Genomic DNA, 14,022 nt, shown 5'->3' with positions numbered 1-14,022 from the left:
ACTCAAGGAACTGCGTAAGCTGCTGTGCTCCGAGCCAGATGCTTCTCTGCACATGTGGTCTAATTAGATGGCATTTTTCCCTTCACAAAAGACTTCAGAAATTTTGCATGGTTTCCATGTCAAAAATGCGTAGCTAATATAATGGGAGTCGGGAGGAGCCGTGGCCAAACACTAAATAATGACACTTGCTGCAAAGCTGGGCTGCGCTGCGCAAGCTGTAGGTTTGCAGTTACGCAGAACAAATTCCCCTCGGTTGCTTCATCATGGATTGAGGAAAACCTTGGGGGGAGTGGTGAAAAGAAAAATCTGCTTTTGTCATCCTCACGCTGGATGCAACTTTCTCTTTATGACTATCAGGAAACAATTGGAGAGCTGAGACAGCCTCCCTGTCCTGCAGTGAGTGTTGGCATTACACGCTGCTCTGTCTCAGAAGCTGGTTTGTTTTGGTTTTAATTTTCAAAGCATTTGAATAAAAACTGCAGGAAGTGGGATGGAGGGGAGAGCCCAAGGAAACAAAATCAATACTAATTAACCAAAAATGGAACTTTCTAATTTGGCAGGATCTTCAACCTTTTGTTATTTGGGGGAAAGGGCTTCATTTAGTATGAATGATAGAGGAGCCCTGTTACAAGTAACAGAAAAGCAGCACACCTTTTGTGATTGTACTAGTGTGGCTTTTTCTCTAAGTCTGTCTTGCCTTCTCACATGGTAAAGGCAGAGCCTCGCTGTGACAAACCAAGAGTAAATAAATGGTAAAATGAAAATAAAGAGTTCTCATTCACTTTAAAAGAGAATGTTTTACTTTGCTCTTCTCTACCTGTGAAGAGAAGCATCTTGAGCTGTTGTGGATTGGTTGCCTTAGTTGTTTCTGGGCCTTTTTTTTGTGGACATGAAATAGACTGATACTTTGAGGATCCTGCAGTAGTGTTAGTGGTCTGGCAGGGCCTAAGTTCCACTTGTTCCCAAGAAGAGATGCTGTTGCATCTTTAAGAGTCTAATGACATAAGCTACTGCTTTATAATCCCACTTATACGATAAGCAACATAGCAAGCATACATGTGTATTAATTTATGTGTTAATCATTGACCTTTTTCCTGCATTGCTAATCCAGTACCTTTGATTACCCCATCTTGGGGGACATGACAGATTCCTTTTCTAGCTGTGTTTTTTCATGGCAGTAGTTGAGGTTTCTGCACCAAATTATCAAGTGGCATACCATGATGACAAATCAAACCTCAGCAAGGTCTGTTATAGTCATAGCATTTACTTGGCCAGATGCTTTATGAAGGAGGTGACATAACGTGTCATGTTATCTTATATCTTGTGCATTCGTATATCTACCAGAGACTAGATCTTGTTAACTCAATGAAAATTAAAATTCAATTCCATTATATCCATTGTACTTACAGAGAGGTGGTTTTGTTGTTACTGAGCTGAGAGCAGGATTTCCTTGGCCTATCTTTATGACTAAAGCTTCTATTTTACACTGCATTACTGAGGTTAATTTTTATTATATTTCTGCATCTATATTAGCTGCATATCAAGGTATTTCCGTCTTCAAAAGAGCAATTTGGTTCAGTGTGGTTTTGGTGATCATCATACAAAGGAGTAAAATGCATTGTGCACAAAAACATATTTTCATCATGTTTTAGTGGGTGAATCCTGGAAGCTTTACTGTTTTGGATGAGTTTCAGCTTTTTGTGTGTATCTAAGAAATCAAAATATGATCATTTGTGACCTCTAGGTGTATTGAATACATCTTAGTCATGACCAGTCATTTATTATCTTTGCGGAGATTCTTTTTTTAAATGATATATTTATTATCGTATTGGAAATGAAACAAAGAAAAAAAAGCTCATCGTGTATCTTATGGGTAATACTTCGTGTAGACTGACTTCTGTATTTTGTCATAGTATAAAATAACTCATGTAAAGAATTGCTCTGTAATTTTTCTCCTTTTTTGTATTGTCACTAATGTTCTGTAATAGTTAAAATAGTAAAAGACTTCTTTATTATAGGGAATCTGAATTGGTAGCCGCTTTGCATGCAGAACAAACTAGCTTCAAGCTTCAATGGGAGTACTGCTCATGGAGTGATTGCAGAACTAGGCCCCGAAATTACCTTGCCAGCTAATGATAAAATCGCATGCAGGCCACAGGGGTTTTTGTGGAATAAATATAAGAGTGGAACAATATACAGTACACATTATACCAGTAATTTAAAGCGTATTCAGGACAAAGAGAGAGTTCCTGGTGCAGGCAGCATCATAGAGATTTGCTGTATCTGATAAAGATTAGGTTTCTCAGCTCGTAATACCATACTATTACTTTTCTTTTGTTAGTCTTTCAACACCTACACTCATGCATTGACACAATATCAAGTAGGAAGAGGAAGAATAGCCTTGTATTTAAGGTACTGAACAGGGATTAAAGAAATTTCGGTTCTTTTCCCTGCCTCTGCCAGAGACTTTTGTGACCACATGCAAGTTACTTATTATTTTCTTGCCTCTATTCTTGATCTGTGAAATGGTGATTCTCCCCCCACCCTCCTCCCCACCCCCCAGCACTAAATGCTTTATTGCTGGCATCTTTGCACTTTGTCTTCCAGGTTTGTTGCTTAAGTTCTGGAGGCATGAGGCTGTATTTGTTGCTTGGGGAGAGAGAATGGCAGGCTGGTGGAGGGGATTCAGAAATCAGGGGAGGCAAGCCTATATAAACACTTAGAAAAATAGCTTGCTCTGTTACAGGAAAGCCGTTTTATAGTTTGTGAATAGAAGCACGTATCATTGTACTTCATCCAAGATGAAATACCAAGTATCTTAATAAATTAAAAGGGGTCAAAAGGAGAAGCGGAATGTTGCTATGTGATTTATTTATTTTTTCCAATGACACATTTTGTTAGTTTCATCTTTTATTTAAGATTGGTTTTAGTTCAACATGTGCCGGATCCCTTAGTGGTGTTGGAATTTATGGGCTGAAGTAATGTATAAAGGGTTGTCATTGGACTTCTGCTGCATCTATCAGTATCTGAATTGTTTTTCTTACAACATTGTAATACAAATAAATCTTATTCTGTATCCTTAATATAAAGGTTTCATAGTAATTTTAATACACCTAACATTTTTGGATCTGAAGGTATTTTGGTGCTGTAGAATTGATTACAGCTTAATAATGCATTGCATGATGATAATACTGTAACAATTTTAGCAAGAACATAAGCCCTCTTGGCCACAGAGTTCTAAATTATAGTGTTAAATGAGATTTTGATGAAGATTGAATATCTGCATATTATATTTTTATATTTGAAATTGAATTGTATGTTTAAACGTGCTTCATCCTAGTTGGCAACCTGCTGGTAAATAATAATGATGTCTTCAGTGGTTGTAGGATACACATTTGTGTCCTTCCTGCAGATGCTTTACTCTTATTTGAGTTTTGCTAAGAATGCATTTGTTGATATGAGTCTACTTTTTTCTACACTGTCTCAGAGCTCCAGTTGGTACCTAGTTTTGTAAAGGGAATTGTGTGAGAATTTTGAAAATACTTGAGGTCAAATCTACATGTGAAAACTAGATCACTGCTGCTTTTCAAAAGGAGGTGTGTGTTCTTGTCACCTCAGCATTACAGAAAAGCAAAATAGCCCTCTATGTCCCTGCAAGTTTTTCTTGTTTCTTTCTGTTAGTGCAAGGTGAGTTCTACTTCTTTGTAGTACAATCAGGAGAAAAAACAAAAACAACAAAAAAAAAACAACGCTTCTGTGGCTATTTACTTCAGTCCAAGTTAGGAGCATGGCGAAGAACACTGTTATTTCATGCACTGCAGAACTTCTCTGTCTCCCAGCCTCTCCTGAGTTGTCTGCCGAGGGTTGTTTTATAAAAGAAAGCTCCCAAACTGCTGTAATGGCAATGCTGTTGCTGTAGGTGCATATACCCATGATCCACAGCACAGGTAAAAGGAAAGTTCTGACATATGACATTTTGGAGGAGTTGTTAACATGATTAAGTGTTATGATTGGTGTCAGCGATTTGATTGACTTGCTGTCATCATTTCCCTTTTTTTTGTCCTTTAGTGATATTATTACAGATTATTACAGGAGTTACCAGATAACATGCAGAAGAATGACAGCTGTCAGAGAGAAATTCCAATTCACCAGCAACTGTAAGGGTTGGGAATTTAGGGCAATGTATCATTTTGTTGGATCTTTTAATAAGATTTATAGTATATATACTGCAAATACTATTAAGAAAAAAAAAAAAATAAAGATGTTCACTCTTGATGTATTCTACCAGTGGTTACATGCTCTAGTGAGGAATATGATAAAAAGCCCCAAATTGAACTGGTGATAGAAGTGGGCATTTACATGAGACAGTAAGTGTTTGAACAGTACAGTCTGCATTGGTAAATACATGATTTTGAAATACTTTTCATGATTATGCTTAGAAATCCTAATTTATCAGACCTGGTAAACTGGTCTCTTTTTGAACAGACTCTTAATTTACTTTTCTTTAGAAGAAGTGTGGTCAAATCTCTGAGCACGTGATTTCTTTGTTCCTGAGCAGCATCTTGAAATGCTAATAAAGCTCTGGTACCATTTGCTTAATGCAGAGTGTTTGATCTGTGCTTTCTTGATTCCATTATGACTGAGGCAGATGCAAAGAGCTTTCCTATGCTGAACGGATGTCCTAGTTACGGGAGGTTATTTGTCGTTGCAAATGCAAGCTGAATGAGCTGGTGTCCTATCAGGTGTCTGTCACCAATTTCAGATTTTCTTTATGGAATCCTGCTGGCTGACTGATCATCCTTCTTCAGCTGTGATGAGCTAATCTTTCCTTGACATTGTAATCACAATTCTTGAAAGGTCTGCAGAGCAGTTGCTTGCCTCTGGTTGCTGTTGCATCTGACGTTGACATATATGTCCAGATCAGTGGCATCGTTCTTGTGTCTTAGTTTTATTATAATGCTGGATGGAATTAAGAATGATTATTCCTAGAATATCTCTACAGGCTTTACTTTGTCACTTGCTACACAACCAATTTAGTAAAGGATGTGGTTATTTGCAACCTCTAGTTAGTAATAGTGATACATGAATCTCCTACACATCATTGTTCGTGCTGTATGTTTGGGGTTTGGCTGCACAGTATACTGACACTAGAGTTATAGCTTGTAGACTGTCAGATTGTCAACTTGTTCTGCACCTTTAAATTCCACCCACATTTTTTCATTTCATGGCTAGTTTACAGAGCAGCTCTAATGGGTTGTGTATTTATTAGAGAGGTTTTGAAAGAGCACCTACATGGTTTAAAGGCATGCATACAGCAGCACAAAATTCATTACCCTGCACCACATGCTGACCATGATAATGCAGAAGAGATTGCATGTATCTTCCAAGGCATAACTTCTGGGCTGTCTAAACAAAGTCTTCAGTATTTTATTTATTTATTTTTTTTACCTTTAGAATTGAGCTTTAAAAATCGTTGCTTGTGTAAGAGACTCTCACTGTTGACCTAATTTAAACCTTGTCTTCGTTATGTTCATATTTTCCCCAGCAGTCACATGCTGTCTTTAAAGCCCCATAGTCCTGATGCGCACTTGGGTGTCCGTTCTGTTGTATGAGAGTCAGGAGTGTCAAGATGCCCATGACTTACCTGATCACCTGTGTGTTTCTCTAGAAGTATCGTTTTTGTTTGCCTTTGTCCCCTCCTCCAAGTCCTTCTCTAACCTGTGCTGTCTTTGCTGTCCCACGTTTTTTTAGTCTTTTATATTCACTGTGAGAGTTATTGCCATAGCCAGATAGCTGGCTGCTCTGCCAGTATGATAAATCAGACAATTCAGACATGGTACTTCTCTCACTGGCAGCAGCTATCTGCACGAGTTCCTATAACTTCTTCTGAAAGAAAGTTTTGCTTTCTGAGGAAAAGTGGTTTTCCTGAAAGTTTGGGGGTTCATGAAATTTTTTACAGCTTAGTTGATCAGCATCAGGCTTTTGCGGCTTTTATAAATATGTAACAGCAGGTTTCATGTAACTATCGGACAGACTTAAATAAGTCCTAGCCTTCTTTCATTTTTCACTTGCTGCTTTTAGTAGATTTTAAGCATTATTTTAGAATGTAACAGAATTCCAATTTAAAAATAGGGCTGGCAACAGATCAGATGTGGGCTGAAACTTTTCAGCTTTTTAGGGGTCATGAGCTAGCAGCACTGCCCTGATGAACTTCATTATGCCATATGAATATAAAATATTCATATAAAGGGAGATTTTCACCTATTTTTTCAATGCGTCTGGGAGTCTGAAATCCTAATCTTACAGTTTCTTTTCTTGTTTTAAGATTGCTGATAATAGTTCTTTGAAATGTGTGAACGTATGTATTTAAAAAAATTATTATTTTTTGGGATATACTTGAGATATATATTTATTATATATATATATTTGTAGTATCCAATATTGCAGATCAAATTGGTTTCCTCACTGGGTAGCGTTGTGCAAACATTTAAAGCATTTGCGATGCCATAGCTTAGCTTCGATTATGCAGTTATAGTTGGAGAGAAGAAAAATGAAAATTTAAGGTGTTGATAAATCAAGGCCTAAATTCTAATTGTTGGAGATAGCAGATCTAGGAGTTGATGGGTTTATTAGGACATCATTGTAATTGTTTTATGTGTGAGCAAGACCATTGATTTCACAAAATATCTGTGATTCTCGGTGTCCCCTCTCATATAATGTCATTTGTCAGTAAAAGCAGAGCTGATTAGCTTCATAATTTGCAGTTAACTAAATCTGTCAAGAAAATGGTCTTATTGTCCACCTTGTCTTTTTGTAATGAAGCTGTGGATGGGGGTTAGCAACAGTGTGTTCACCCTTGTGGGGGTCATGGAGGATGGAGGGTACTAATGCATTGTAAGCTGAAAAGCTCACGCTTGACCTTGATGATAAAAGTTTTTCCTGTCATCCAGCAGCAGTTGAGCCTGATTTGGCTCTTAAGAAGTCAAAAGGTCTAATCAACCTAATGAAGAATCTCAATCATTAGTACTTTAGGGAAGGAAGTGTATTAACACACTAATAATACTGCAGTCCCTCAACTGCCACGTGTGCGTTTGTAGGAGCAGTACGGAGCTCAAATGAATGGGGAGAAGCTGGTGTCACTGTGCTTGGATGTACAGGAGAGCAGAGGAAGCTTCTGCTTGGCAGAGCATGGTTCTTTCCAGTGTTTGGTCATGGGACAAATGCTGTAGTTGTCACATAAGGAGTCTCCTTTCTTTTTCAAAATCATGGAAATTCTTTGGCCCCAGGAAAAGGTGAACTGCCTTAAAAGAGTGACTCCTCTTATGGAAAAGCACCCAAGATGTGCACAGGTTTTTAGGCAATCAATGAAGATGGATCTTTTTCCTCCTGTGAAGATCAATCTGTGACAATTTGTTGACTGCTGGATTAGGAGTGAGATATATGATGTACCATCCTGGTGATTCTGGTGGTCCAATTCACCATAGGTCAGGAAAAAATTATTATAGTATGATTATTTGAAACCAAATAGCTTCTTCACTTTCCTCATAAATTGCATTAAAGACTGATACAAGTGCTTGCACCATTTGGCTATAATGGCAAGATAGTTAGGTGGCCACAGGGTGGCTTCCTTCAGAATCTTGTAGGGAAAAAACAATGCTCTCAGGTAATGCTGTGGCATGGGGTTTTGAGCAGTCATATTAGAGGCCCTGCTACCTGGACTTTACATACACAATGGTAAGCTGTATTTCTAACATACATAAAAGCTTTCAGAAATGAAATGATAACACATTTTTTAAAGAAGATGTTTTTGGTTTTTTTTTGCTATCTAATATTGATTCTAAATTCTCAACAGATGAAAAATCCAAATACATTTTAATATGGCTATGAAAAACCCTCCATATCAATTATACATCAGTATAATTTTATCATGCTTTGCTACTTTCTTGGTTTTAATTCAGTAAATATATTTCCTTGTTATGCTGAGTATTTGTTGAGTGGAGGAAATTTGTGCCCTTATGGCAGATGCACAGCAGACTTCAGCATTAACATAACTCATTAAAATAAGATAAAAGTAGAGCTGCAAAGCAATCTCTGTCTTTTGCCAACAAGGTTGTGAAAAAAGGAAATTTCACTCAATTCGATATATGAAAGTCTAATCTTCCTGAACTGTGGAGAGAAGAGAGTAGATGTTACTGACTTGTTTGTGCAGGTTAACCGGCTGGGTCTACTGAGGCAGCTGAGCAGAATACACAAAATTTGGGTGACCATGTGTCATATTTTGGGAACCTTAAGTAAAATTACCTTTTGAGATGATGAAAGGTTCACCTGTATTTGCAAAACTTGCAGAAACCAAATGTGTTTTATATTGATAACACACAATTTGCCACAGTTTTCAACCTGTTTCTCAGTAACATGATTAATATCTGAAAATAAACTGCAGTTTACTGAACTTTTTATAAGTTGTATTTATCTATGTATTTTGGAAGGGAAGTAAATAAAATGGGCAGTGGGTTCATATGTTTTCAGACAAAGCTTTTTTCAATACTTAATCCTCTGAACTTTGCAGGGTGAACCCATCACTTTTTGTGAAGAAACATTTGTGTCCCATCGTTCTGCTGTCATGAGGCAGTTTCTTCAGAATGCCATTCAGCTTCAGCTCTTCAAGCAGGTACTGTCTTAATTGTGCTAATGTAGAAGCAGATTCTTTTACAGTACAACTTCTTTTTGTTGTTGTTGCTTTTGTTTTTACGTTCCTATGTGTTATTGTGTTCCTATATGCCTTGATCTGTCAGCCACGTAATGAGGAAAATTCATGTAGTCAGCAGCATCTTAATTCCTGCCTGCTGGCCTTTCTCATGTTCAGGTGATAAGGCTTTATGTATTTTAAGAGATGTATTCTTCCCCCTCCAAATATGTCTGTGCTCTATTTTGATATTAGCATAGCTGGACCCAATGTATCTGCTACAAACTTTGTACAGAAAGCATTTTACTGTTAAATGTGGTATTACTGCTACAAAAAAATCTGAAAAACGTGTATAGACAAACATATTTCTTTAATGAAGTAGCATACCTTTTTGAATTGGTAAACATTTTGCCAAGTTTTGTTGTATTTTGATTCTATGTGGGATTCCTTCCTGATAAGAATATTGTGCTTACTGTTGAAAATGCAGAATAATAAAATCTTTCTGAAATTTAAAGGATATGTTTAAGCTCTCTTTTAACGTTGATGTTGTAGTTCATTGATGGCCGCCTGGATCTTCTTAACTCTGGAGAGGGCTTCAGTGATGTTTTTGAAGAAGAGATTAATACCGGAGAATATGCAGGTAATTTCAGAGCCTGTCCTGGTTGTGGGACATCATGACATAATGGGTCATTGTGGTTGTTCACCTGTGTAACAATCAACAATGATCCCTTTGTAGGCTGAAGTATCATAAATTAATTTTTTCTTTCCTCTTTAAGGAACTTTGTCTGAGTAATGTATTGTAGTTTAAATTAAGTTCATTTGGCTTTACAAAACCTCATCTTTACCACTTGCTGAAGTACAACTGAGAGAGTTCCTGCAGTGTAGGATACTGAAAAAACCTTGGCTTTATCCTGGATCACCTCACATTTCTTTTACCAAACTTAAAAATCTCAGCATTCTCAAATGTCTGAAAGACAACTCAGATAAAAATAGAAATTCCTCTCAGCAAGCAAAAGAAAAACTATAGATATCAATTTTTGGTTTTGTTGTTTAAATTAAAGTGATTGTTGTTCTGATTTGTAGTATTCACGTTGCTAGAACCACTAAGTGCTAGCACTTTGAATATCTATCTTGTTTCCCGTTTGGTACCATTATAGTCTGTTTTGTACTTTTTTTCTTGTGATTCTGTCTAGGTAGTGACAAATTGTACCACCAGTGGCTCTCTACAGTAAGGGTAAGAACACAATATTCTTCCAACAGATGCTCTAACTCTTACTGGACCGTTGAACAGTTCTATATGGCTGTTAACCTCTGTCCCCATGAACAAGACTAACCTGTTTCCTGCAGTGTTTAGCTGTGACCAACTTGAGTTTAGCCGTGAGAAGCTAATGCACTCTTCAGGTGAAATAAAGAACAGAAGAAAAAATACGCTAAAAAAATCACTATAGGAATTCTCACATTTTTTAATATCACTATATACCTGCCTTAAAGACAGGTAGAAGTAAGTTGTCCTTTCAGAAAATAATGTGTTTTTGTTTTTTTTTCTTTCGAATAGTAAAGAAAAGGGACCATTAATAAACCAAAAGGCAGTTTGTAAAGCTAAATGGTGTGAAGTGCTGAATGGAGGCAACACTATTTGGATGGGGTTTTTTTTGTATCACTTAAGTTTAGTGCTCTAGTCCTATAAATTAAAACGGAAATACTTCTAGAGGATAATATGTTATTGTAGATATTAATTGACACCTGATTTTAAAAGTCTCTTTTAAATCAATGTGATGTATCAAAAACTAAAATATTTCTCTTTTAAGGGTATGAGTCAGTAGGAAAGGTTGATTTGTTTTGTGACTGACTTGTTTTTTTGCAGCATTTCATTTGCCTTTTGTCCTTGTTATGAAAGGAAGTATTTTCCTTATAGAAGAAGCTGGGTTCAATATTATCTTGATAATTTTGAAGTAACCATACGTTATAATTGGAATGTGAAAAATCCCATTATATAGTTAGATGGGTAAATATACATACATACATTATATATATTAAATGCATAGGATGACAAGTAATTTTAAAATCATTGGAATGGTGACAGTTGATATAAAAATCTATGTAATTACATTTGGCATTTCATAACTTTTGTTAAAGATTAACTGTTCTTTTACATAAGTGGTAAATCTTGAAACTTTTTTTTTTTCTGCATCTAATGTCTGGAAATTCAATTTTGCACTGAAATCAGGAAACAAAATTTTCTAAGATTTTATTCTTTCAATTTTACCCATCATCAAATAAGGTACTACACGGCAACATTCAATGATTTTATGGAAGACGTATAAAACACCAACTAGACTAACAGATTATTCTGTATGACATATTGCTGCCTTATGACTTCTATCATGTTCACCACATGCAATTCAGTTTTTCTAGAATTCTTTATGACTGTAGTCATATTTATTTTTCCCTCAGTTTATCCGTTTATCAACTATTTAGATCTTAGAAAGGCAGCATGATTTTCATAATAGTGCTATGGGATTGTTAAAGGAAAATTTTAAAAAGATCTTATTTTTTCAGACTGAATGTGCAGGGTTTCCTGAAACTGAATTTTCTGCCTCAGATACTAATTTGGTGGGATACTTTTTTCTTAAACATGTTTAGGATTTTAATGTGATATATATTGGACACTCTTGAGGGTGAGTGGAACAGTCATAGAATACTGTCTTATGAGATGACATCTAGGACAAGTGCTCTTGTTATTAGGAGAAACTAACGCTTTTTAATTTGAAAACTTCTGTATTAAACAGACCCAAAGTTCCTCTGGAAAAAAACAGATAGAAAGATTAAATATGTTGTTAATTGTGTTCTTTTTCTTCTAATTTACAATTTTAATACTTACCTATGCTGATAAACATGGTTATCACTTTGCTGAAGTCAAGAATGGTGTTAATGGACTGCTGTTTGATTTAAGAAGCTTTAATAAAATTTATTCCATTGTTACTATAATTATAGAAAGGAAGTGGAGCCATTTTAAATACAGTAAAGACCAAGGCTAACCCTGCCATGAAGACTGTCTATAAGTTTGTAAGTATCAAGTACTGGCTTACTGCTGTGATAAGAGTCTAATTATGATTCTGTTTTAACCTTCCAAATGAAACTCAAGACTTAAATTCATTTTTATTGGACTCACAAAATTACTTAAAATATTCATTCATTTCTATTTAAATTTTAAATGGAAAAGTCATTTTGAAATTTAAACGTAATTGAAATGCAAAAGAGAATGAGAACTTGTGATTTCTTTTGTAAGTATAGATGAAACATTCTATTTATTAAATAGAAGTATTTCTGGAAAATGGTGCCTATATGCTCTACTAAGCAGCTCTACCATCTCATCATTACTCAGTTGGAAATCATTGTTACCTCAGGTTTCTCTGCTTGCAGCTACATCGAAATAAGGGAATCCTCTCATTTTCCAAATTGTTCCATCTTTTCTAAATGTCAGTTAATTTTCCCTAGAGATTTCTTATACCTGCTTATTTAGGTTCTGACTTACAGAGTTGCTCTTTAAATGAAAATGTTTTCAGTTCTGTTAACAAACAGCTAGTATGTTTCTGTATTTTCATGTGTGGCTGTCAGCTTCGCTGTGCAAGATGAAACAACATAGAAACAAGTGAGGATTTCTATAAGACCAATTTTAGGAAATAATGCTACAAAAAGCATTGGAACAACTATTCACATTTTTTTCCTGTCATTTTCAACTGAGAGAGATGAGTAGGATGAGATTGACTCTACTAAATGGAACAGACATCCAGAATACTGCAAGGAGGAATTTTGCAGGCTTACTATGACTATTGATCGTTAACTCATAGCAAAGATAAACACTTAGAGTGGAAGACAGAGGGTGTAGAATGTGAAGAAAAGAAAGATGTCTCTGGCATCAAAATGGAGAAAGCAAAATTCCTGAGAAATTGAATGTGTGCTTATTTTTTATTAGTAGTATTTTAGCTTTCTATTTCTTTCAGTATGTTTTGAGTATCCTGTTTAAATTGTTTCCTAGCCATTTTTAGTAACTGGAGAAGGTGAATCTTGATGCACTGAAATCAAGCATTGTCACTGCTGGAAATAGAAGGGGATTTTAACTTAAATTAATTTTTCATGCAGGCAAAAGATCATGCAAAAATGGGAATAAAAGAAGTGAAAAACCGCTTGAAGCAAAAGGTACTTGAAGTTCTTATTCAAAATGTATAAGCACCACGTATGAAATACTTAGCCACAAAAAGCATTATGTGATCAATAGGAAGCTGTTTGATACAGTGTTGTTAGCACACTTCAAAATGCATTACCAGCTGTCCTGGATTTTTCACACTGTTATAAATATTCACAGACGAAAAAAAAAAAAAAAAAAAACTGTCTTCAAATACATTAAGGTTCTGACTTAAACCTACAAAAGCCAGAAAATTGCGTGTTCTGTTTGGAGTGGTCCTCTCATGTCCATTGTGTTGGGGCATTGTGGGGACTCTACGTGAACTGGGAGATCCTTCCTACTGTAATGGCAGTGAACTTTTTTCCAAATTGCATATCGTTATTTCTACAGTAATCTCTCATGAAAAATATCATAGTCTCCCTCATTGAGAAAAAGATTTATACATTTCATGAGCATATTCTGTAAAGCTTAGGCACAAAGGAATTAAATTAGAATTGGTGTTCATTTCAAATCCAATTTTTTTTAGCAAAAAATATTCAAATTATTTGTTGTTCTTTGAATCTGTTTTTGTTTGTACACAGTGCAATTCCAAAAATGCTGAATGGAGTTTGAGGAGAGTTTTGCCCAATGCTTGTTGCTCCTTTTAAGCCAGAAGCATGGTCATTTTGATGCATATTTTATGGATGAACGGTTCATTCTGATATAGGTTTATTTCATATATTCTATTTATTTTGTGCAGCAGAGCTACAAGTATGGTTTAGAAAAACAAGATAGCTAATTCATTAGTATAAGTGAAGTTCTTATTTAGAATTTTTATTCTATTTGCTGCATAATAGTTGTGGGTTTTTTTAATCTATGCCATCTCAGTATTTTTTCACTACATTTCTAAACCATCATCTTAAGATGGCACTGCAAATGTTTTAGTACAGCAATAGAAATCTGCCTACACATGTCCACAAAATATTAATATGAAGGGACTGTTCTGTAACCAGGTTATAAACTCATGAAGTTAACTGCATGTACAACGCAAATACTGTTCACACTAAGTACTCTAGCAAATTGCTAGAGATTTTTGAGAAAGATAAGACTGCTTCAGATGTTTTTGGTTATATTTCATTTTATCACATTTACTGCTTTGTATGTGACAATTTGG

At 35.6% G+C, this 14,022-nt stretch overlaps 1 protein-coding gene across 13 annotated transcripts in view; it reads left to right on the top strand.

The window, feature by feature from the left end:
- Positions 1-14,022, top strand: part of DENND1A (DENN domain containing 1A) — a 191,789-nt gene that overhangs the window by 137,965 nt on the left and 39,802 nt on the right. For all 13 annotated transcript variants that reach the window (XR_011803981.1, XR_011803979.1, XR_011803980.1 and 10 more), the window contains 5 exons: positions 8,567-8,668; positions 9,236-9,323; positions 9,877-9,917; positions 11,678-11,749; positions 12,827-12,883. Coding sequence is in view for 10 of the 13 variants with exons in the window: in XM_072025263.1 (XP_071881364.1) it covers positions 8,567-8,668; positions 9,236-9,323; positions 9,877-9,917; positions 11,678-11,749; positions 12,827-12,883 (360 nt within the window). In the remaining 3 variants the exon portion in view is untranslated. The remainder of the gene's footprint in view (positions 1-8,566; positions 8,669-9,235; positions 9,324-9,876; positions 9,918-11,677; positions 11,750-12,826; positions 12,884-14,022) is intronic.

This window comes from Anas platyrhynchos, chromosome 18 (assembly GCF_047663525.1).
Source record: "Anas platyrhynchos isolate ZD024472 breed Pekin duck chromosome 18, IASCAAS_PekinDuck_T2T, whole genome shotgun sequence".
NCBI lineage: Eukaryota > Metazoa > Chordata > Aves > Anseriformes > Anatidae > Anas > Anas platyrhynchos.
Note: the sequence above shows the minus strand (reverse complement) of the source record. Positions and strands in the feature narration are given on the sequence as shown.